This window comes from Geotrypetes seraphini, chromosome 4 (assembly GCF_902459505.1).
Source record: "Geotrypetes seraphini chromosome 4, aGeoSer1.1, whole genome shotgun sequence".
Classification (NCBI taxonomy): Eukaryota; Metazoa; Chordata; class Amphibia; order Gymnophiona; family Dermophiidae; genus Geotrypetes; species Geotrypetes seraphini.
The window spans coordinates 281,489,918-281,515,446 of record NC_047087.1 but is presented as its reverse complement, the minus strand read 5'-3'; the positions used below and the strand labels follow the sequence as shown (position 1 = coordinate 281,515,446).

The 25,529-nt window shown below is 42.6% G+C and overlaps 1 protein-coding gene across 1 annotated transcript in view; it reads right to left on the bottom strand.

The window, feature by feature from the left end:
* Positions 1–25,529, bottom strand: part of LOXL4 (lysyl oxidase like 4) — a 139,248-nt gene that overhangs the window by 45,720 nt on the left and 67,999 nt on the right. The window contains exon 11 of the mRNA XM_033942260.1: positions 21,528–21,771. Within this exon, the coding sequence (XP_033798151.1) occupies positions 21,528–21,771 (244 nt within the window). The remainder of the gene's footprint in view (positions 1–21,527; positions 21,772–25,529) is intronic.

Below are 25,529 nucleotides of genomic sequence, written 5' to 3'. Positions count from 1 at the left end.
AGTTTCCCATTTTTGGTAGGAATATCGCTACTTAGCAGATAACTTTGAGGAATGCCCAGGGACCATCCCACCACTGTCCAGATGCTTATTAATGTTTATGTTTATTAAAAGTTTTAACCGCACTTTGGTTTGCCAACAGCGCGGTGTACAAAATATAAAAACAAGACATGAAAAGAACGCCTTAAAAAATAGGAAAGCAAAAGAAGAGCAGCAAAGAAAGAAAAGAGAAATAAAATATAAAAATGTAATTACCGTATTTTCGCGGATATAACGCGCGCGTTATACGCGTTTTTACGTACCGCGCATACCCCTCGCGCGTTATATGCGTGAGCGCGGTATACAACTTTTTTTTTTCAATCCGATCGGCATCCCTCCTACGAACCGGTATCCTCCCCCCCCCGCTCACCCCTCCCCCGCGATCCTACATCCCCCCCCAGCACCGCAAAACATGCCTTACCCGATTGGGCACCGGCACCAGCACCAATGCACAGGATGTGCCAGTGCCAGTGCCCGAAGATCCTCCCTCGTTGGTTTGGGTTGGTTTGGGCTGGGCTGAGCTGGGCGGTGCGGTGCAGGAGAGATCCTCCTTCTTCCTGCGCCGGGCTGGACTAGGCTTTGAGCATTTGCGCATGCTCAAAGCCTTCTGGTCTCGCTCTCTCCGAGATTTCGAGAGAGCAAGACCAGAAGGCTTTGAGCATGCGCAAATGCTCAAAGCCTAGTCCAGCCCGGCGCAGGAAGAAGGAGGATCTCTCCTGCACCGCACCGCCCAGCTCAGCCCAGCCCAAACCAACCCAAACCAACGAGGGAGGATCTTCGGGCACTGGCACTGGCACATCCTGTGCATTGGTGCTGGTGCCGGTGCCCAATCGGGTAAGACATGTTTTGCGGTGCTGGGGGGGGGGGATGTAGGATCGCGGGGGAGGGGTGTGTGACGTGAGCGGGGGGGGGGGGGGAGGATGCCGGTTCGTAGGGGGATGCCGGATCGGATTGAAAAAAAAAAGTTGTAAACGCGGGTAAGCTAGCGGGGGGGAGGATGCCGGTTCGTAGGGGGATGCCGGATCGGATTGAAAAAAAAAAGTTGTAAACGCGGGTAAGCTAGCGGGGGGGAGGATGTCGGTTCGGAGTAGGCGGGAGAGGTTTTAGCATGCGCGGTATACGCGTGTGCGCGCTATATTACATTTTTTTTACATAGATTTGTGTTCCCCGCGCGCTATACCCGTGTGCGCGTTTTACACGGGTGCGCGTTATATCCGCGAAAATACGGTAAATCTAAATGATCAAATCTCAAAGAAAAATAAATTTGTTTAGATCTTGTTTAAATAGTTGCCAGAAAACAGGATCATAATATACAAAACATTCTCATAGAAATGCTAAACCATTGATCTAAATTTGACATAAGACAGTTCTGAACGAATCGTAACTGGAAGAGAATTCCACAGGCGAGGAACTGCTGCAAAAAAGGCAGATCTTTGCGTCGATGCCAAACGTACCAAATGAACGGCAGGTAAAACCAATTGATGAACAGTCAATGAACTTAGGCTACGGGAAGACTTATAGGGAACTAATAATTTTCCTAAGTAATCTGATTGACCTGATTGTAATGCTTTGTACGCAAAGGTTATATGACCTTATGCATAAGGCGAAATTTAACGGGAAGCCAATGGTACTCCTTTAAAAAAGGAGAAACATGATCATATCTCCGAGCATTAACAAGAACTCTGATAGCAGTATTTTGAACAGTTTGGAGTTTCTTAAGAGATAATGCTGATGTGGTCTGCAAGGATATTCAGTAGCATTATTCAAAGAGCACCTCTCAATATCCTCGGATAGTTGAATATCGAACCCCATGTTTTAAGAGTTTTCCAGGTAAGCTACATATGCTGTGGAGTTTTCTCCAGTTGCTCCACTCTGGACCAGAATACTATATCTTGAATATCACTGAGCTGTAACTGAAAAAAGGCCTGAGCCAAATCCAAAACTCCTTCCCTTCCTTCCTGGATTCCTCTTAAAGCATTTTTTCAGGTCTTTTAAAAAAAATTTCCTCCAGATTCTTATTCATGCCCCATGTCTAGCACTGGGGCTCTAGTAGGGTCTGCAAATATATTCCAGGAGCTGAATCTTCCTTTCATCTCACACATATCAGTGTCCAAGTCAGAAAACTGCCAGCGGTGGTTGTCTATCAATATGCATTATCATAAATTTAAATTGCAAACTCAGGATTTTTTTTTGTTTGTATAAGGCATAAACAGATTTCAAATGGAGAGCAGGGTCTTTTTAAGGGAGTAGGAATTGTGATTTTACTTCCTGTGGATTCCAAATGGGTTTAATTATAGAATGCACAACCCAAGTTTGAGGTCCACTGGGTCCCCAGCACCACCCTGGGTAATTAGAATGATGCCTTGTGTTCAGACAAGAAGGCTGTCATTAAAGTTTTATTTGGATGCATGCTTGTAATTTTGCTTGGAGCTACAGAGTTGCCAGGAAACTGTCTGCCTGGTGACTAAAAAGGCAGCACGTATGCCGTACTCCAGCAGAATGCTGACTATACTGCAGACAAGCTATTCATGTCCTTTTGTCAGATTGAAGAAAAATCATGCCTAAGGATGCCATTCTTTCAATAATCCCAACTTCAATACTCTTATAATGAAGAAAAAAAATGATGAGGTCATCCCGAACACATTATGAGGTCACCGTAATAAAAAAAATTGTTGTCCTGCAATGCTCCAGTACAGGAACCAATGTCCAAACAATACAAAATCTTGGAAGAACTCAGAAGGAATCACATCCTGAAATGAGTAACTCCAAAAGCCACTGGACCCACAACAATGGCAAATTCTCTATACAGAAAGCTTTGAGTGCTTATTTGAGTTCAACTGTTAAGAAATCCCAATACAAAATTCTCATCTGAACACATCTCATTAGAATGAAAAAGCATCACCTATGCAAATTCAATGTGACAGAATGCCAAAGAGGTTGACATGACAAATGACACTGTCTTCCATATGTGATAGAAATATCCAACCATAAGATGAATTTGGTCATGAATTAGAAACTAGATAATCAGATCATATAACGTCTTATTATAGAAAACTGCACTGATGAAGCCAGAGTGGTTTTTTTTTAAAGCTAGGATGTCTGTGTTATAACGTTTACATGGTTTGGCTCCTGGTTATTTGATAGAACACTTTAAATTTCCAAATTCTAGATGTTCCTTAAGCATTTCAACATTATTTGAATTCCTTTCGGCCAGGGATTGTCAATATAAAAAATATCACAATCGATTGCTATCATGTCTGGGATTTTGATCTTCGCCAGTTATTTTCCACTTCTGCATACTGTATGGGTTAAAGGAAATTGTTAAAAACTTATCTATATAAAAGGTTTTTGTAAAATTACTTATATGTTAACTGTGAAAAACTGATGCTGGATCCAAGAAATTCTTATTGTGATTCAGAGAAGTGAATGCAGGCTTAGGACCACACAGAAACTGACCTTACACTTAAATTGTAGGTAGCCAGGATTGTACTGGCAAAAAATTGAAAACCAAAACAAGGGACGCTGGAGCTGTGGAATCCAATGAGCTTGACGCAAGATTTATTCAAATTCAATAAAAACTCCAATATGCAGAGTGTTTGACTTGACAATAGGTTACAGACCCCCCCCCCAAAAAAAAAAAAAAAAAAAAAAATTGAAAAACACCAACTGGTCCAACAGTTGTGCAGTTGTTGGCAAAGTTTGTGGATACAAATATTGGGAAAAAATTAATGCATCACTTAAGGAGATATCTATATCTATATATATACACACTTATCTATATATATACACACAAACACATATGAGGGGTTGCTGAAAAGTTCTCAGCCCAACCAACCAACTTCCTAGATTCTGAGCATTATTTCGCTATTACTGTAGCTGAAAAGAGTGTTATTTTGTTAAGTATGTACAAATAAAGAAAAGAAGGTACCAAGCCTTAGAGTAAAACAGAGCATTACATTAGTGTCTTCTATCCTGCCAATACCTTTCAGTTCTAGGTGGTTTACAACAAGAAATTAGCCTGGACATTCCCAGGGAGATTACAAGGTTGATAGCTATAGTGTGCGTCGGGATCTGGGAATGGTCGATACGGTTTGGTTAGATCATTTAACAAATTTCTTGAACAGTATGGTTTTCAGTTCTTTCCTGAATGTTTTGTAGTTGGGTGTCGTGGTCAGCAGATTTGAGAGGTGGTGGTCTATTTTCGCTGCTCTAGTGGCTAGTAGACCGTCATTTTTTTTTTTTTTTTTTGCTTTGCATGCCTTTGATTGGGGGGTGGGTAAAGTGTGCTTGAGTTCTCCTTGGTCTGGATGTGTTTTTCCAGATTAGGTGGTTGTTCAGATAGCTTGGTCCATTTCCATTTAGGGCTTTGAATAGGGTACAGTAGAATTTGTGTTGTATGCGTGCTTGTACTGGGAGCCAGTGTGAGTCTTGGAAAGCTGAGGTAATGTGATCGTATTTTTTCAGCGAGTATATTAGTCTGCATTTTGGACTGTTTGTAATTGTTTTAGCATAGGGATCTCAAAGTCCCTCCTTGAGGGCCGCAATCCAGTCGGGTTTTCAGGATTTCCCCAATGAATATGCATTGAAAGCAGTGCATGCACATAGATCTTATGCATATTCATTGCAGAAATCCTGATAACCCGACTGGATTGCGGCCCTCAAGGAGGGACTTTGAGACCCCTGTTTTAGCATGTTGGTGGGGCATGACAGGTAAAGTATGTTACAGTAGTCCAGGAGTCCTAGGATTAGCGCTTGTACTATGACATAATAAAACAGAACAGCATAATAAGATGTCTAAACCAACTTTCAGTTACATGTACTTTTATTTCTTGAGCAGAGACGCCAATGCACTATTGTGCAACCGTTGGAGAGCATTATACGTCCTTTGGTTGTCCCCTGAGGAAGGTGACACAGTCGCCAAAACTTGGTTCCTAGTCAGGACTATATTCATTTTGCATACCAAGTACTTGTTTTTGGACTTTTGACAAACTGCTAATAAAAGTGCATGTAACTGGAAGTTGGTTTAGACATCTCCTGTGCCTCCTATTTTGTTGTTCTGTTTTATTTTGTTACGTGCCAGTTTGCAGAAATGAAGTTCTGTGTTTTGACATTGTTTCAGATCATTGATTGAACCATATCCACATGCTGAGGAAAGTCAGATCCTGCTTCCACCAACAACATTTTGCCATCCTTGTACAATCTATCATCCTCTCCAGACTAGACTACTGTAACTCCATCTAAGTCTAACCAATAAAAGTCTTCAAAGACTTCAGCGAATTCAGAACACAGCAGCCAGGCTGATCTTTGCAAAAAGCAAATACGATCATGTTTCCCCACTCCTGTCCAAACTTCACTGGCTTCCAGTAATTTCCAGGGTTCACTTAAAATGCGCCTGTCTAGCTTTTAAGATCCTACACAGCATCCTCCCTCCCCTAATTCCACTATCTTGGAACTCCTTGAGTCCTGATTCCACCAGATTCACCCAAAAACTTAAACTATCCTTCCCCACACTAAAAGGTATCCACTATGTGGGAAAATTAGGGAAATCTCTCTTCTTCAGAATCACCGAGCTCTGGAATAACCTTCCTGCCCCTCTGCGGAATCTGGGCTACTTCCAACTATTCCAAAAGCACCTGAAACTAGGCTATTCACAAAAATGTAATGCTCTTTTCTCCCCTATACTCATCCTCCAACCCCATTATGATGTTCTTTCCTTACATTAAGCTCTTGTAAACCGTGCCGAGCTCCATAATTGTGGAGAGGATGCGGTATATAAACTTAAGGCTTAGTTTAGTTTAGTTTAGATTCTCTTTTTGGCTGGGCTGAGAACTTTCCAGCACCGCCTTGTGTGAAGAGTTTCAGTCTCTGGAACCAGAGCTGAGATTGTGATGTCATAATGCCTCATTCCACCAATAAGAGCCAACCTCATGATTAATGTCACAATGGCTTGATTGTCCTATACTTGGCTCACTTTTATTATATACCAGGGGGTGCAGAAATGTTCTCAGCCCAACCAACTTCCTAAATTCTGAGCATTATTTTGCCACTGTAGCTGAAGAGTGTTATCTTATTTCATTAAGTATCAATTTGCAGAAATTCTATGTTTTGACATTGTTTCAGATCATTGATTGAACCATATCCATGTCATTCTCTTCTTGGTTGGGTTGAGAACTTTTCAGTACCCCCTCGTATATGTGTATAGATAGATAGATATACACACAATCTGATCCAATTAACAGACTAGCCCAGAAAGTGCCATGCCATAAAATATTTAACCTAATGGCTAATATAAGGTTTTTAAACTACTACAATTAATCATGATGAATTCTTAGCATATTTGAAGCACTATAATGCACAAACTTAAGAACATAATAATAGCCTTACTGGTCCATCTAGCCCGGTATCTCGTCTTCACGGAGGCCAATCCAGGCCACATGAACCTGGCAAAACCCCAAAAAGTAGTAGCATTCCATGGCACTGATCTGGGCAAGCAGTGGCTTCTCCCATATCTGTCTCAACAGCAATTTATGGACTTTTCCTCCAGGAACTTGTCCAAACCTTTTTTAAAACCAGTTACATTAACCACTCTTACGACATCCTCTGACAACACATTCCAGAGCTTAACTATTCTCTGAGTGAAAAAATATTTCCTCCTATTGGTTTTAAAAGTATTACTCTGTAACTTCATTGAGTGTAATAAAAATGGAAAAAATAGACAAATATGCATGAGTCACAGATATGATTAAGTCTAATATGGAAATGTAGTAAGTAAAGAAAAAAAAAAAAGAGCCAGTAGGATGCAATAATTGAATAAAAATACTACTATTTCAATAAACAATCTATCCTATTGCAGGAAATTAAAGAGGCAATTTCAACTCTGAAGCTGGGTTTCACTGTAAAATTTTATAAACATTTGCAAGGTTATTTAGTCATGGGTCGGGTGATTTGGAATTCTTGGTGTGGGTCCAATTGGAGGAGCAGGTCCTGGCAATGTAGGAAGAGTGGATCGGGCAAGTTTAGAGCACATCTAAGTTCTGATTTATTCACTGTGTATAAGACTTCTACATTATTGGATATAGTGTAATCGGTTTTCTATGGATATTAAATTTTTTGGGGGGAGGGGAACTGTATATAAGAACTGTGATGGACTAAGTGGAGTGTTGTTAGACCTATGAAGCTGAACTGAGGTCTTTTCCTCCACTTTTTTCTTTATTTGATTTTTCTCCATTGATGATTTTGATTGAAGGAGTAATTGATCTCTATATGGTTAACTGAGCATGGTGGCATTTTAGAATATGGAACATCCTCTTATTTAAATATCAAACATAAAGGGACAAAGTATGGAATTTAAATATCAAAAACACAGTTCATGCGAGAACTGACGGCAGCCATTCAAAAAGCGGCATGGGCTCAGGCAGCAATGCGGAAAGCTGGCTCCTGCCCATGCTGATACACGCTGGACCACCAGGCTATAAAGGTGTTTTTAAAAGGTATGGGGCAGGAGGGGTGTTTTAAAAAGGTACAGGGGGATTTAAAGAGGTACTGGAGGGGACAGGGTGCACAACCTGGCAGGGAGGGGGTACAGGGTGCCGAGCCTGGCAAGGAGTGTGGGGTTGGGGCAGAGCCTGGCAGGGAGGGTGGTCAGAGTGCCGAGCCTGGCATGGAGTGTGGGGTTGGGTGCAGATCCTGGCAAGGATTGTAGGGTTGGGTGCAGAGCCTGGCAGGGAGTGAAGGGGGATGGGTGCAGAGCCTGGGTTCAGAGTGTTATTTTTCTTGTTTCCCTCCTCTAAATCTAGGTTGCGTCTTATGGTCAAGTATGTCTTATGGAGCAAATAATACGGTGTTTATATTCCACATAACCCAGTTCCTGAGTTGTTAGTGGCAAATCAGGCTCCTATCTGCACTTCCGAAAACTATTGAAAACTTCTTTGTTTTTAAGATTTGGGGGAAATTAATGATTAAAGTCGCAAATTTTGTAATTCGCTGATTTGTACAGCCTCTTCCTTATGTAAACCACATTGATCTGGAAGGTTCTGCGGTCTATAAGTGTACTGTTCTGTAATGTAATGTAATGATGCAGCCTAATGGGGCGATGCTGTAAAGTAGCACCCAGTGACAAGAGTTCACCCAAGTCATTGCTTTGATAGTTTTCCCAGAGTTCACTCAGGTCACTGCTTTGATAGTCAAATAAAATGAACATTGAACCTTGATTTCACAATGAGGCGATCCTGTTTGGCACTGATGGAGCACTGGTGTCAGGAAGATGACAATAATGGGATCCTAGCTGATACAGAGATAAGCACTATGAGGACACTTACATGTCTGAAGTCATCTTTTTATTCTTTTTTTGCTCTAATCTATCTAAAACAGTGTTCTTCAACCGCCAGTCCACGGTGCGATCGATGCGGCGTTATCTTCGAGCCAGCTCCCTCTTCCTAACTGATTCAGTGCACAAAGCCACGGGCAGTGGCTCCTACGGGCATCCTGCGCCTGAACCGGAAGCCTTCTCTCTGACGTTGCAATGTCAGAGGGAAGGCTTCCAGATGAGGCACGGGACGTGCAAGGTGCAATTAGTACTATTATGGGGGCGGGGTCTGGGGTGGAGATTGGGTAGAGATGGGCAGGGTCTGACTTAGCCCAGTGTTCTTCAACTGCCAGTCCACAGAATAAATCTTTTATTTCTGCCGGTCCATAGGTGTAAAAAGGATGAAAAACACTGATTTAAAATGTCCTAATAAAATATATACCGCTTATCTCTTTCTTGATCTCTGACATATTCTTTCAATTTTTAACTCATTTTCCTAGTCTTTCTGCTCTTTGCCTCAGATTCCAGTATTTTTTTACGTGCTGTGCCAGTAGATTCCAGAAAACGTTGATCAACCTTCAAAGCCCTCTTTCTCCTTACAAACTCTGCCACATCCCTTCACAGAATTTTCTGCCTCACTTAACTCCCATTCAGACTTCTTGTGGGTGGGGTGTCATCTCGCCCCATCTCGTCTGAGTACCACTTCATTTTTGTGTATAAAGTAAAATGTAATGAAAATATTGGTGTAAGATTTATTTCCTCATGTGTCTCTGTGAAAATATTTTCCAGCCTTTCCGTTAAAGAGTCATTTGCATTTTTCAGTGCAGTGCAGTCACAGGAAGGGCGCTTTGAGTGCCACAAAAGCATCATGTTTGAAATGGAGCTCATTGAGGCATACTCTGAGAACCCACCGCTAGTGAGCAGAAAGTCTAAAAATTCCAGGGCTGCTTGATGTGGTCAGATACACACGAGGAGATGCTTCTTGGCAACAGAAGTACAGTGTTTTATTTAAATGGGCCCTTACTGTGCTCAGGAGAATGGAACAACAGCTAAACTCTGTGAAAGGAGGGTATGGGAATGAAAGAGGGGGGAAAAGGAAGAAGAAATGAAAGAGAAAATATTGGAGATGGAAATATTAAAGGTATGCGATATTTTTGTGATATATACTTTCCCCTCCCCATTCACGGTTTCTGCACTCGCGATTTCACATAATCGCAATTTTTTTCTGGGGAGGGGAAAATTAAAAAAATCATATTTTTTACCTCCCTGCCGCCTTCTTGGCCTTACCTGGTGGTCTAGAGGGCTTTTGGGGCAGGAGCGATCTTCCTACGCTCCTGCCCCATGCAGATCGCCATGAGGAAACTCACAGTAGCCATTTCCTCATGGCGATCTGCACGGGGCAGGAGCGTAGGAAGATCACTCCTGCCCCGAAAGCCCTCTAGACCACCAGGTAAGGCCGGGAAGGCAGCAGGGAGGCGGGGGTGGGTCAGAGCCGGATAATCGCAGTTTTTCGTCATTCGCGGTCCGGCTCTGCCCGTATCCCCCACAAATAACGAGGGAGAAGTGTAATAGCTTTGGTCAGCAATGGCCTGGCTGTCAGAAGTAGCTGTGATAGAAAACAGCAATTTTAAGAATGGAGAGCTTAGCAAAAAGGTCAGGAGCACCTAATAAAAACATAAGAATAGCCAAACTGGTCAGATCAATGACCCATCAATGGTTCAGTATCCTATTTCCCACAGTGGCCAATCAGAAAACCTGGACATGACCTCTTTTTAAAGGACTGCCCAGGTGCCCAGAGAGATTTCCAAAACCCAGCAATTTGTCTGGGTTTTGGAAGGCCCCGAGCTTGGGGGGGCCACATCTGGAGGGCCTCTGGGCACGCGCGAATGTCAATGCGATGATGTCACATGCATGCAGGTATGCATGTGATGTCATCGCATTAACGTCCACGCATGTGCAGAGGACCTCCAGATGCGGCACCAAGCTCAGGGAAGGAAACATGAGGTTCATGTGGGGGCAGGGCTGTTGGTGCAATGGGGCGGGGCTGGGGGTGGAACAGGGTGGGGCTAGGTGTCCTCTTTTTTTTTTTTTAAGAGGAAATCTGGTAACCCTACCAATCTGGGTCACAAGTACCTGACATAAATCCAAATAGTAGCAACATTCCTTGCTACCAATCCCAGGGCAAAGAGTGGCTTCCCCCATGCCTATCTCAATAACAGACTATGGCCTTTTCCTCCAGGAACTTGTCCAAACCATTTTTTAAATCCAGACATGCTAAACAGAGCCGGCTCAAGAGATTACTGTGCTCTGGCCGATGCCCCGCCACCAGCCAGTTCCCTCTTCTTCCACAGCCCGGTCTTCACAGGATGCGGCTTCAATATCAAGCAGCAGCTTCAGACGAGGGAAGTACTGCACTTCCCTCCTCTAATGCTAAAGCTGGCCCTCCTCCCAGATCAAAATACACTTATGGTGAGTGAGACCTGGGGTGTCAGATATGACCAGTTTAAGCAAGAGCGCTTCCACGGTCTGTCAGTTCTTCATACATCCCCAATCATCATAATGAAATGCTTTTTATAGAAAAATTTTTTTAAAATGATTTTTTCTTTGTCATATTTATCAGTGCTTCTATCTAAGGTTTTAAAGAACTTATCTTTAAAAGGCTGTATCTTCAATCCATTATAGGTAATGAAGGAACATATCGTATATTCCAGTGTTCCATGCAATTCAATACTCCCCTCTGCATGGAACACTGGAATATATGATATGTTCCTTCATTACCTATAATGGATTGAAGATACAGCCTTTTAAAGATAAGTTCTTTAAAACCTTAGATAGAAGCACTGATAAATATGACAAAGAAAAAATCATTTAAAAAAATTTTTTCTATAAAAAGCATTTCATTATGATGATTGGGGATGTATGAAGAACTGACAGACCGTGGAAGCGCTCTTGCTTAAACTGGTCATATCTGACACCCCAGGTCTCACTCACCATAAGTGTATTTTGGTTTGTTCACTTTTTGATTCATACTATACGTTTGTGAGGATGGCCTCCTCCCAGATGGCAGTTGGCCTACGAAGCCACGCCCTGCCGATTCAGGACAGCAGTGTCTGAAGAGGAAAGAGGGGAGTGTTGGTAGGTTAACTTATGGGCTGGTGACATTACCGGTCCCAGGCATTTGGTGTTCTTTAGCTCCAAAGCCCTGGGCCAGAGCCTCACCTGGGCCATAGGTTAAGCTGGCCCCGATTGCTACTGCTGTTACCACATCCTCTGGCAACGAGTTCCAGAGCTTAACTGTTTATTGAGTGAAAAAATATTTCCTCTTACTTATTTTAAAAGTAACTTCATTGAGTGTCCCCTAATTTTTGTACTCTACATCACTCAGTCATATCCCCCTCACCCATCTCTTTTTCCAGCTGAAGAGCCCTAACCTCTTTAGCCTTTCGTCATATGAAAGGAGTTCCATTCTTTGAACTTTTTCTACTTCCACTTTGGGGGGGGGGGGGGGGGGAGGGTTTAGATACAACGACCAGAATTGAATGCAATACTCAAGGTGAGGCCGTGCCATGGAGCAATACATAATATAATATTCTTGGCCTTATTTACCACCCTTTTCTTAATAATAATGAAGGCTGTGTAATTTCTGGTGTCTGGTTGTTCATAATTTAATGTTGCCTTTTTTTTTTTTTTTTTTCCACCAGCTATCAAAGTCCGGTTGTACCAGCTATTTTAATATCTGGTTTTTCCCTTGGAGGTGAAAGTCTTAGGGATGATCATGGCTTACGTTTTATGGGGGGGGGGGGCGAAAGTCAATCAGCTCTGTAGGAATGCATTGCTTTTTTCAGACTGTCAGATTCCTGAAAAACTCCAAAGTGTATAAAAACAGTGCAAGTGAAGTATGTGGCTGCGTGGAAACTGTAAGTTTAAGTTTGAAGCACGCTGCCAGGCGTGTGGTTTCAGAAATATGACAGGTTTTGTGAACGTCTGGGAATCTGTCAGTAATAAGACAGTACACTCTGCTTTTGAAGATTCTTTAGTTCTCAAAACCTTCTTGCGCATCACTCCTCCTTTGTATAGAAAAAAAATTAGCTCAAGACCCAGTGTTCTTATTTTCCACTAAAGTTGGGCTATTTATATCAAGTATGTAGTTCTTGTCTCTTGTCTTAGTGCAGTTCCACACATCAATGTCTGAGACTATCATGCAATTATTTCTCTCTGTCTCTTTTCTTTTTAGAAACAGAAGGTACATAAAGGAAATGTGTATAGCACGCTAACCGGCAGAAATTACTGGCTGTTTGGCAATAGACTAGTTAAAACAAAAGAACAAGTTTCAAGTTTATTAAAGTCTTGATATACTGCTTTTATAGTCAAAGCGGTTTCCAATTCATACAACGGGCTCCTTTTACAAAGGTGTGTTAGGGCTTTAACTCGCGAATATCGCGTGCTAAAATGCGCGCGCTAGCCGCTACCGTCTCCTTTTAAACAGGCGGTAATTTTGGGGCTAGCGCGCGCTAATCTTGTGCGTGCGCTAAAAACGCTAGCGCACCTTAGTAAGTTTCAAGTTTCAAGTTTATTGGTTTTTGATATCCCGATCATAAAACAAATATCTGACCGGTTAACAATAAAAAAAAATTTTTTAAATAGGAGAGTAAGAACTAGTTATTGGTGTGTTGGAAAAATTAGCGAAAACATATTAGACATATACAGACAAACATGACTGTGAGGAAAAAATGGGAAGGGAGGGAAAAGTTACATAATATAAGAGGAAATGAGATAGAGGGAAGGGATAGGACATAAAGGACAAGGGTGCTTGGTATAAGAGATATGCGCAGGAATAAAAGAGAACTTTTGGGACAAGGATGAGTATATAAGTGGTTAGAAAAGATTAAGATTTATTAAAGGCATCTTGGGATAGGAAAGTTTTAAGATTAGTTTTGAATTTAGTTAAATGAATTTCATCCCGAAGAAATTGAGGGAGAGAGTTCCATAGCGTAGGTGCTGTTATGGCAAAATTAGTCTTTCTTGTATAGAAGGATTCTTTTAGGGAGGGGATGAAAAGGAGTTTTTGGTCCGTAGATCGTAAGATACGGGGAGAACTTTGAGGAATTAGCAGTTTGTCTAGAAATAGGGGCAGATGAGAAAGTTTGATTTTGAAGGAGAGTAGTAGGATTTTATAAATTATACGGTGTGTGACTGGGAGCCAATGAGCCTCCTTAAGAAGCGGAGTAACGTGTTCGAATTTACCTGTTTTGTAAATGAGTTTGATAGCGGTATTTTGTATAATCTGCAAACGGCGTAGTTCTTTTTGGGAGCCCAGAGAGTTAAAAAGTTTAAAATATATAAAAATAAAACATAAAGGGAACAAATAAACAATTGCAATAGAGACGCAACATGATACACATGGGCAAATAGGGAGGATACATTGCTTAAAATAAAAGAAAGGGGAGGGAAAAACCCCCCAAAAGCCGGACTGACTAGATAAAACTATTTCCCCCATACTCTATAATTGACACAGCATATACAATTTATGCATGCATTTTTGAGCGCTGGTAGCCATGCGTAAATTTTACATGTGGATCAAAAAAGGGGGGCATGGACAGTACAGGGGCATTCCTGGAATTTACAAGCAGTTTTATCGAGTAAGGGAGATCCGTGCATAATATAGGCGTGGGAATTTGCACCAGGTTTTATTTGGTCAAAAATCCTTGTGCTTAACAGTTGGTGTGTATCCCAGTGCCAAATGCTATCCTGTAAATGAAGCTGCTGAGCGCCGAGCAAGAGCATCAAAGTGCGCTCCCGCACATTGCCGCTAAGCTGCAGAAGAAACCAGCCACAACCGTCCAGGTTAGCAGCGGGACAGGAGACAGAAAGTTTGCTCTTGCCCGTTGCACCTCTGGACCACCAGGCCAGAGGAGGTAGGAGGAAGGGGCAGAGTGCAGAGCGAGCAAGTGAGGGAAGGGGGCTAGGTGCAGAGTCTGACAGGGGGGTGGCTGGGTGCAGAGTCTGACAGGGGAGGGAGGGAAGAGGGCTGGGTGCAGAACCTGACAGGGTGGGGGGAGGGAGGGGGGCTTGGTGCAGAGACTGACAGGGGAGGGAAGGAAGGGGGCTAGGTGCAGAACCTGACAGGGAGGGAGGGGGCTGGGTGCAGAGTCTGACGTGGGAGGGAGGGAAGGGGGATGGGTGCAGAGCCTGGCAGGGAGAGGCTGGGTGCAGGGAGTAGGGAGTTGGGAAGGCAGGGAGGAGAGATGCTCAGGGGTTTGGGAAAGACAGATCCTGCATGTACTAGGAGAGGGTTGGGAAGGACAAATGCACGGGCAGGTGGGGGTGGGGGGGATAGGATAAGAGAGATATTGCACAGGTGGCGTAGTGGGAAGGGAGAGAAAGAAATGCTGTTGGTTGGGGAGGGAAAAGGAATAGAGAATTGTTGGACATAGGTGTGTGGTGTGAGGGAAAGAGAGATGATGCATATGGGGAAATGAAAAAAGAGGGAGAATTGTTGGACATGATAGTGGTGGTGAGGAGGGAGGGAGAAATGTTACACTGGGAGGGAGGAGAGATGACCCAAAGTAGGGAGAGATGTCAGACCACTGGAATGGGAAGGAGAGAGAGAGATACCAGACCACAGAATGGAAGAGAAAGAGGGGAGAGAGAGATGCCAGACCACAGAAAGGAGAGGAGAGAGATGTTAGACCTCGGGAAGAGGGAGGGAAGGAGAGGAAGATGCCAGACCATGGGAGAGGACAGAGATTCCAGGCTATGGGAAGGAGAGGAAAAAGATGCCAGACCATTTGAGGAGGGAAGGGGGAAGACAGAGATGTCTGACCATGGAAGAGGGATGTAATGTTGCATAAGGATGGAGGGGAAGGGGAGACAGAGGGAGGAGATGGTGCACAGCAATGGGTGCGACAGGGAAAAGATAAGAAGAACTTCCCCTTATGGCTAGATGGGAATAGGGAAGAAGAAAGAGGGAGGAGATGGTACATATGGTTAGATGGGAAGGGAAGGCGTGGAAAAGTAGATTTTGAGAAGAAAGCAGAAAAATGGAAGAAAGTGGAATGTTAAAAGTTAATGCTAAAGATGGATGTATTGAAGAAAGTGAAGGAGAGAAAAACAGCAAATGGATAAGGTGGTCCTGGATACACAGTTAAGAGCACAGACAGAAGGAAGTGCAGCCAGAGACTGGGAAAGATGGTTTGAAAACCAAAATCACCAGGCAACAAAGGTAGGGAAAATGATTTTATTTTCAATTTAGTGATTGAATTGTGTCACTTTTGAGAAATTAAATCTGCTGTTTATATTTTGCACTGTTCAGGAAGAAATGCTTTTGTTTCTATTTCTCTGGGGGTTGTACTGCATGCAGAGTCTTTCATCTTAGGGTTTTTGTTTGTATATATTAGTACTTTTAGTTTGTGGTCCTCTATTTGCATAGGGGTTATCTGTGTTCTGCATGTGTGACCAAGGCCAGGAGTTCTGGTAGGAATGAATGTTGAGAAACATACAGTGTGCTTTGCGTAGTTTAATTTTGTGGTTAACCATTGTGTATTGTTAATAAGATTATATTGTGTGTATATATGAAAAATGAATGGAATAAATGGTATTACAATTAGTACTATTATGGGGGCGGGGTCTGGGGCGGAGCTTGTGCCCCCCCCAAACAATAAAGCATTCCATTGCCTATAAGTCAATAAGAGGAGTAATACGTGTAATTGCACTTAAGCACTATTCTACAATGTTAGAACCTAACGTCTATAGCAGGGGTCTCAAAGTCCCTCCTTGAGGGCCGCAATCCAGTCGGGTTTTCAGGATTTCCCCAATGAATATGCACTGAAAGAAGTGCATGCACATAGATCTCATGCATATTCATTGAGGAAATCTTGAAAACCCGACTGGATTGCGGCCCTCAAGGAGGGACTTTGAGATCCCTGGTCTATAGCATGTAACTGAGAGAAGGGCCTGGTCATGGAAGGGGAATGGGCGGAGCAGGGGTGTGTACAGAAACAACAAAGAAACAGAACCCCACAGAAAACAATCAAAAACAGAAAAAGTTGGGCTGGAACAGTACACATCAACCGGAGATTAATATGCAAAACTGAGTCTTAACAAGCCTACCTCTAGAACGCCTAGCAATACCTAAGTCTGCTTAGGCGCCGTTAGGCATGATTCTATGAAGGACGCCTATAGATTGATTGACAACTGCCTGGAGCGGTGCCTACAAGTTAGCGCTAAGCACTGTTTATAGAATCAGTTCCCAAGAGACCCAGGTTTAAATTCCATTTCAGATCTTTTAAAAAAAATTTAATTGTGAGCCTTCCAGGGACAGAAAAATACCTACAGTACCTGAATATATGATACTCGCAAGCCTGAAGGTCATTGAAGTGGTAATTTTACAGTACAGTATATATTTTAATGTTCTTGGAGGATTCAAAATTAAAAATAAAATCACTAAATAGCTTTAGTGGGATTTGAACCTGGGTTTTCTGATTCTCAATTAATCATCAGGCCATCCGTTTGCTCTGCGTGGACATCTGGGTTGCCATTGCATAAAATGGATGCTCCTATGCTGCCACACGGATGCCCATGTTCATGCTGGAAGTTTCCAGTACACGGACATCCAACCAGAGGTGTAATGAGAGTGAGTGGCGCCCCTCCCCCGCCATGTATGCGCCCCTCTTTCCTTCCCCCGTACCTCTTTCATTTTCCCGGCGCGAGCAACATCAGGAACTTGCTGCTCACATCATATCAGCTCTCCCTCTGACGTGACTTCCTGGGCGCAGGACCTGGATGTGGCCTCAGAGAAAGCCGACACCGATGCGGGCAGCAAGTTCCTGATGTTGCTCGCGCCGGGAAAATGAAAGAGGTACGGGGGAAGGGAAGGGGCGTGCGGCAGTGGAGCTCAGGAAGGGGCGGGGGCGGAGAGGAGGATGGATGCTGGCGCCCCTACCAAGATGGTGCCCGGGATGGACCCCCCCCCCTTCCCCCCTTACTACGTCACTGCATCCATCTCACATATATTTTAGAAAAGGTCGTATTCTGCTCTAAAATACATGTGAGATCAACATCAATTTGTGACACTCTGAGTTGAACATCTATATTCAAAAATGCCACTCAGCTTGGCCCACATATTTCATTTGGAGTTAACAAAAATATAATTCTAACCAAATAGAATTGAAGAAAATAGAAATTTGTTCAAAACAAAAACCAGAGAACAAATTCATATCAAGTTTATATTGAATTACCAGACCTCAAATACCCAAGGCACTACTTAAAGAATCTTTCATGCCCTTACTGGGGTGGTATATTCATCACTGGTCTTGGTAAAGTAACTTGTGCTGTGAATATTTTTAAATATTTTTAATATTGATTTCAATAAATATAAAGTGCATTAGGTGCATAAGGTGCTAGAGGAAGGAAAGCTCTTATCTTTTGTGCCTGACGGCTGCCCAACCGTCACACTCGGTTTCACACTCTGTTTCATCAGGGGCTATGCCTCCTTCTATTACTGCACCAAACTTTTTTTTCACAAACTTTAACGGAGCCTCAATGTCCAGCACCCGCACAAAATGTATTAAGCCACTGTTATGGCATCATTCATATTCTGCTGACATTCATTGTATTTCTGCTATATGACTGTTGTGCAGTACTGTTAAATGTGTATATTTCTAATTCTATATCAAGTCCTATTTCTAGGATTCAACTTATAATTTCCAAATTTACATGGAAATACTTTAAAAACGAATAGGGGGAAATATTTTCGCTCAACAAATGGTTAAGCTCTGGAATTCATTGCCAGAGGATATAGTAATAGTGGTTAGCGTAGCTGGGTTTAAAAAAAAAAAAAAAAAAAAGAGGTTTGGACAAGTTCCTGGAGGAAAAATCCATTGTCTTTGAGAAAGACATGGGGAAAGCCACTGCTTGCCCTGGGATGGGCATTGAATAGCATTGAATGTTACTACTTTTGGGGATTCTGTTAGATACTTGTGATCTGGATTGGCCACTGTTACAGGGCTAGATGGACCATTGGTCTGACCCAGTATCCTTAGGTTCCAAGAGGATCTTCAAATTCTGAAAGGTCCCGAACAGTTGATAAACAACTGTGTCCAGCTAATAAAAGCTGGCTTTTACAAAGCTGCAGTAGAATCGAAACAAAACTTGACAGAACAACAGATATAATTTTGTTTGATGCTATGGAATGATGCTTAAATAGCAGCTCCAGCAGTGAGGAAGTGAAGTTGATGCTGAACAGACTTCTACAGTCCATGTATATGGCAAGACAGATCAGGATAGGCTGGAGTTAGCTTTGACGGCAACCTCAGCAGTGGGGAAGTAAAGCTAAGGCTTGAAGGCCTTCTGTAGTCTGTGTCCCATATGTGGCCAGATGGACCAGGATGAACTGGAATAGGTTTTGATGGCTCTTTGGTAGCTGGTAAGTAGGGCTGATGCAGGGCAGACTTATTTATGGTCTGAGCTCTGAAGATGGCAAGGATGGATCAGGAGCTAGTTTGCATATTTTGTACCACATTCATATCGTCTGAGTACAGGTCTTGTGTTTCTCAGGGGGTGGGGGATGGGAAGACATCTTATAATGGAACTTAGCAAGTAAAATGTAATAACATAGTGGAATGTTGGTTCAACATTGCCTTGATAATGAATGCAATTGTCAGACGGACTGGATGGACCATGCAGGTCTTTATCTGTTCTCATGTACTATGTTACTATGGGCTAGATTCACTAAACCTTCCGATCCTGTACCAACAATCGCAAAACCAGTTTTACTGGTTTTGCGATCATTCCCTGACCCTATTCACTAAACAGCTTCCCAACCAATCTCCTATGCAATCCGATCCACCCATGCAAATGAGGGGAAATGGCATGCAAAAGTAAGAAGCAATCGATTCACTAAGCAGAAGAAGAAACACTGATTGGGTTTGCTGATCTGAAAAGAAGCGACTGCAGAAGACCAGTCACTCTATCCTTGCTGACTCTCCTGCCCAGAAATATCAATATCGAGGTTACAACCCCATATAAAACAACCATTAAAATAAAAAATAAAACTGTAAAATAACTTTACATAAGCATAAGAATTTGTTCATGCGTTAGAATTCATTCCTGTTTTATATTCTATAAAATGCGTGTTGTGAGTCCGTGGTTTTAACCTGTGGGTTTAAAGCGTGTTCTGTTCGATAAATGTCCATAGTCTGGCTACACAAAAAAAAAAATTCACTTTGTCGATCACAAATCATTTCTTTCTAAAAATGACCAAGTAGTAGGGCCACCAATGATGAATAAACCCCGCCCACTAACTACGTAGTAAAGGGCGAAGAACTAGCGCATGCATAAATTGCATCAATAACCAACAAGGATACTCTGCGCATGCGTTTCAATCGCTCTTACAGCAATCTGTGGGATCGCTATAAGGTGTGCGTCCGATCAGATCATTTGCATGTAGATTCGGTTGTGAATCGGTTGCTCGGCAAAAATCGGCCAAGAATCGCCCAACAATTCAGTTTAGTGAATCGGGGCTTATGTTACCTCGCCAGCCCATGATAGAAACCTCTAATGCAGGTTTGTAAAAGGAGCCCAAAACCAGTTCCTATGGGTTTATTGTCTTCATCTTTGACCAAACCCACCCTATTGCTACTAATCCAACTGAACACTGTTATGATTAGTTTTTTGCAATGGCAATAATAAGCTCTTAAAGGAAATGAAAAGAAAATTTAACTTTAAGGTTCAAGATAAAAGACTCTTCTCTCTTTCTCCACTGTATTTCTTTCCTATTCACACTGAGAAATGCGGTGGGTAGGCGCTGCAGATTGATTTAAACTTTGAACGGCTCCTGTGTTCCCCACGGGGAACTTCTGGGCACAATATCTCCTGATGAAGCTCCTAGCGATGTGAAACAGGGACGCTTCGTTGAGAAAAAAATAGAATTTTGGTAAAATAAAGGTCACGGCTGTTCATCCACCAACTTCTAGCAAAAAACTAAGTAATTGCTATACGCCAATATGTAGCTCAAAAGTGTTTAGTAGTATACAGTATATATAACTAGTGGGTTTTAAAAAAAGATTAATGATAGCTCACAATTGTGGTGACCGGACAAAAGTTATCTACTATCCAGCACCGGTGAGCACTTGAAGTCTTTTCACCCTCTTACATAAGAACATAAGAATTGCCGCTGCTGGGTCAGACCAGTGGTCCATCGCACCCAGCAGTCCGCTCACGCGGCGGCCCCCTAGTCAAAGACCTGTGCCCTAACTGAGACCAGCCCTACCTGCGTTCGTTCTCAATCAGCAGGAACTTGTCCAACCTTTTCTTGAATCCTTGGAGGGTGTTTTCTCCTATAACAACCTCCGGAAGAGCGTTCCAGTTTTCTACCACTCTCTAGATGAAGAAGAACTTAATTACGTTTATACGGAATCTATCCCCTTTCAACTTTAGAGAGTGCCCTCTCATTCTCCCTACCTTGGAGAGGGTGAACAATCTGTCTTTATCTACTAAGTCTATTCCCTTCATTATCTTGAATGTTTCGATCATGTCCCCTCTCAGTCTCCTCTTTTCAAGGGAGAAGAGGCCCAGTTTCTCTAATCTCTCACTGTACGGCAACTCCTCCAGCCCCTTAACCATTTTAGTCGCTCTTCTCTGGACCCTTTCGAGTAGTACCGTGTCCTTCTTCATGTATGGCGACCAGTGCTGGACACAGTTTTCCAGGTGAGGGCGTACCATGGCCCGGTACAGTGGCATGATAACCTTCTCCGATCTGTTCGTGATTCCCTTCTTAATCATTCCTAGCATTCTGTTCGCCCTTTTCACTGCCGCCGCACATTGTACAGACAGCTTCATCGACTAATTTATCAGCATACTAACTCTATGTATAGTGACAATGTGATTGGTGAGCCTATACAGCCATTGGGATTTCCATACATTGTTGTTTATATTTGTCTCATTGACACAGAAGTGAAGGATTTTATAGTTTCTTTTCTATTCTGCATACCTAGTATTTTCATCGTGCTCTACATAGCCTGGTATTGTTTAAGTAAAATGTGATTGAATGACAGCCTTTGCCCAGACCTATTTGAAAATAAAATTATGAAGCTGAGTGGAATTAATGCACATAAAAATTTTGATTAAAACAGATAAAAAGTGTGGTATCAGTAGCGAGCTTCCTACAGAGAAAGCATATAGTATTTACCTGTGACACTCATGCCAGATCCAGCTGTGACGTCCATTCCTGGGTCTGAAATCTGCCTTTCCAATGTTGAGAATTTGGGAAGAGAAGCGTAGTAGCCTACGGTACCCATAAGGCCAGGTCATATGATCTGCTGACTTAGAAAGACAGTTCTCTTCATGTGCACAGTACAGCATATTGAGGGGTCGGTCTTCAAGGTAGGCAGACTCCTGAACCAGATGGGCATTCATTACCAGGTCTGGCGCACCTGCGACAAGAAAGATTTTTTAAGGATTCATTAAAAAAATTATTTGCTGTAAAGATCTACCTCAAATCACTTTTTTTCCTTTTATTATAAGTTGACAGACCATATACCGTATATACTTGAATATAAACCGAGATTTTGGGGCCATAAAATGGGGGTCTCAGTTTATATTAGAGCCTCCTTTTGATGATGGTGCTTTTTTCCCTCCCCTCCCCACCCGATGACAAACACTGCTATTTTCCACCCTTCCAGATGTCCAACACTGCTATCCCCCTGATGCCTAACATTGCTATCTTCCCCCCCCCCCATGACTGCTATTGCTATCTCTCCCACCCTCCTGATGACCGGCACTCCTATCCTCCACTACCCGTTCCCCCCTGCCCCTTACCAACATTGCACTTACAGTCCCGATGCTCTGGAAGCCTACGCCAGTGCTTTGTAATGGGCTGAGGGGCCTTGAGCGTCTGCGCATGCTCAAGGCCTATTGGCTTCTGCCCTCTCTGGGATTCTCAAAGGGAGTCCTGCAAGCTTTGAGAATGCGCACACCTGCACAGAAAAATACCTACAGTACCTGAATATATGATACTCGCAAGCCTGAAGATCATTGAAGTGATATTTTTGCAGTACAGTAGGCCTGCAAGTGCAATGTCGGTCTGGGGTAGGGGGAGCGGGTAGTGGAGGATAGGAATGTCTAAGCCACTGTTCTTCGATTCTCCAGCATTGCCGGTGGCCTCTTCTGTACTTTCCTTTTATCGCAGTACACCCCCCTCTGAAGAAACTTCCCATTTCTGTTTGGGTGGACCACAGTAATGGAACAGTGCAGAGGAGGCTGCAGATAGCGCAAGAGAATCACTCTCACGCTGGCGACCTCTTTGAAGTTTTCATGGTGAGAGGGGCTTTTGGTGGAATCAGGAGGGGGGGAGTGGGGAGGGAAAGAGGAATAAGAAGGGAGAGATGCTGAATGAGATAGGCAGAGAAGAGGAATGGGAGCACATGAATGGAGGGAAGGGGAAGAATTGTAAAGATAGATTTGAGATGGAGGCAGAAAAATGGAAGAAAAATGAATATGAAAATCAGTGTCAAAGAAGGATGTAGTGCAAAAAGTGAAGGAGAGGAAAGAAACAGGAAATGCATACAGAGGCCTTGGAAACAGCGCTAATAGCACAGTCCATCAGAAAAAATAAAATTGCCAGATAAAAAGGTAGGAAAAATGCTTTTATTTTCAATTTAGTGATTGAAATTTGTCAATTCTGAAAATTTACATCTGTTTTTATATTTTGGGCTGTTCAAGAAAAAAGGCATGTCTTTCTATTTCTCTTGTGGTGGGCTGTGTGCAGAGTCTGGCATACCCAGAGAGTGGTGGAAAGCTGGAACGTTCTTCCAGAGGCTGCTATAGGGGAAAACACCCTCCAAGGATTCAAGACAAAGTTAGACAAGTTTCTGTTGAACAAGAACGTGCGCTGGTAGGGCTAGTCTCAGTTAGGGTGCTGGTCTTAGACCAGAGGGCCGCCGCGTGAGCGGACTGCTGGGCATGATGGACCACTGGTCTGACCCAGCAGTGGCAATTTTTATATTCTTATGTTCTTAATACTTTTAGTTTGTGGGTTTGTATTTGAAAAGGGTTTTGTTTTTCCTGTTTTCTGCATGTGTGACTGAGGCCAGGTGTTCTGGTGGGGAGAGAAGTCCAGAACCTTTGGTTGGTGTCGTGGTCCCAAGTAGGAAAATATTTGTCGGTTCTCCTTCAGCTTTTTTGGACTCGAAACAGCCCCAGCTCAAAAATTAGTGATTACTTATGGCACGAACCCCGACAAATGATGCTCAGGTGCCCAGATTTCTAACCTCGGTTTATATTCGCGTCAACCCCTTTTCCTTCTTTTTTGGGGAAAAATGTTACCTCGGTTTATATTCTGATCTGTTTATATTTGAGTATATATGGTAATCTTCTTTTCTGCTAATGCTATTCTGTATAAATACTAAGCCACCTTGATTATTGCAACATTACCCATCTGGCAATCACCCGGAAGCAAATGCAGAGACTTCAACTGATCCGAAACGCAGCAGTCAGGTTGATCTTCAGACTGAAAAAGTCCGATCATATAACCCCTTCCTACCGACTCCTGCATTGGCTGCCAATGGAGGCACGTACGAAGTTCAAACTAGGATGTCTCTGCTTCAAGGTATTATCCGGTCTAGTCCCTAAATATATAACAGATCTCTTCTCATTCCCAACCAACAGACATGAGAGAAGAGCACACCAGAAATTCGTTTCCCCACCAGCCAGAGGATGCAAATATAAGAGACACCATCAACAACTTCTATCATACCAAGCAGCCTTATGGGGCAAAGACTTGGAAAAACTAATTACACACTCAAACAATTATGGTGAATTTAGGAAACACCTAAAAACATACCTGTTCTCGAAATACCTAGGTAACGAATCAGGACAATAGCCCCCATCGCAATCCCTCCCCAATTTAGATCTTGTAAACTGTTAACCTCTAATCTCTAACTATGAATGTTCCTCACAATTTATGAAATTTTTCTAATTCATCGTAAACCGCATGGAACTTCACGGTCCTGCAATATATAAACTGTTGTTATTATTTTTATTGTTGCTACTATCAGATATTCACCGCTACACTCTGTAATTCGATGTCTGTGCAATTTATCTTCATTGTAAACCGCCTAGAAGTCACAAGATTGTTGGCGGTATATAAGAATAAAGTTATTATTATTATTATTATTATAAAGGTTTTAAAGATCAGATTTTCTTATAAACCAGCAGTTTAGTGCATTAATACCTTTTTATTATTAAAAAGGACTTAATATACTGTTAAATTCTAAAATTCTCTGACAGTGGCCAGTCAGGGTCACTTGGATAGTAAAAAAAACAAACAAAAAACAACTGTCCATATTTCTTCCTCCCAAAAGTGAGAGGTGAAGATACCTTTTCAGGGGTAGGGAATTCCGGTCCTCGAGAGCCGTATTCCAGTCAGATTTTCAGGATTTCCTCAATGAATATGCATTGAAAGCAGTGCATGCAAATAGATCTTATGCATATTCATTGGGGAAATCCTGAAAGCCCGTCTGGAATACGGCTCTCGAGGACCAGAGTTTCCCTACCCCTGATTTAGGTTATTGAGCTAAATAATGGTTAATGGACCTCTCTCCTTTTAGAAATGTAATGAAATAGTCTCTGATAGTAAAATCTATCATATTGAATATATACTTCTATCATAGCTCATCTCAGTCTCTTCTCAAAGCCAAGAGCCCTAACCTGCTGAGCCATTAGCAACTTTGGTTGGATCCTGGCCATTTAAATTATGAGGGGGTATTCAAATGTTCTCAGCCCAACCAACCAACTTCCTAAATTCTGAGCATTATTTTGCCACTCTAGCTGAAAAGAGTGTTTTCTTATTTTATTAAGTGCCAATTTGCAAAAACGAAATTCTATGTTTTGACATTGTTTCAGGTCATTGATTGAGCCATATCCACGCCATTCTCATCTTGGTTGGGCTGAGAACTTGTGCAGGGTTATCCGGGTTACTCAGTAGCATTGAATATCCTCTCTCACTGCCTATGCAGGGCTTTAGACTTACCAATATTAAATTTTATCCATCATTTAGATGTCAAACTCCCTAGTCTCACAAGGTCCTCACCATCAGTTTACATTTGGCCTCTACAAATCTGATCATCTTACTCCTTGCCTCTTTGTTGAACATTGGTCCCAGTACAGATCCCTTACATCCATAAATGACAGT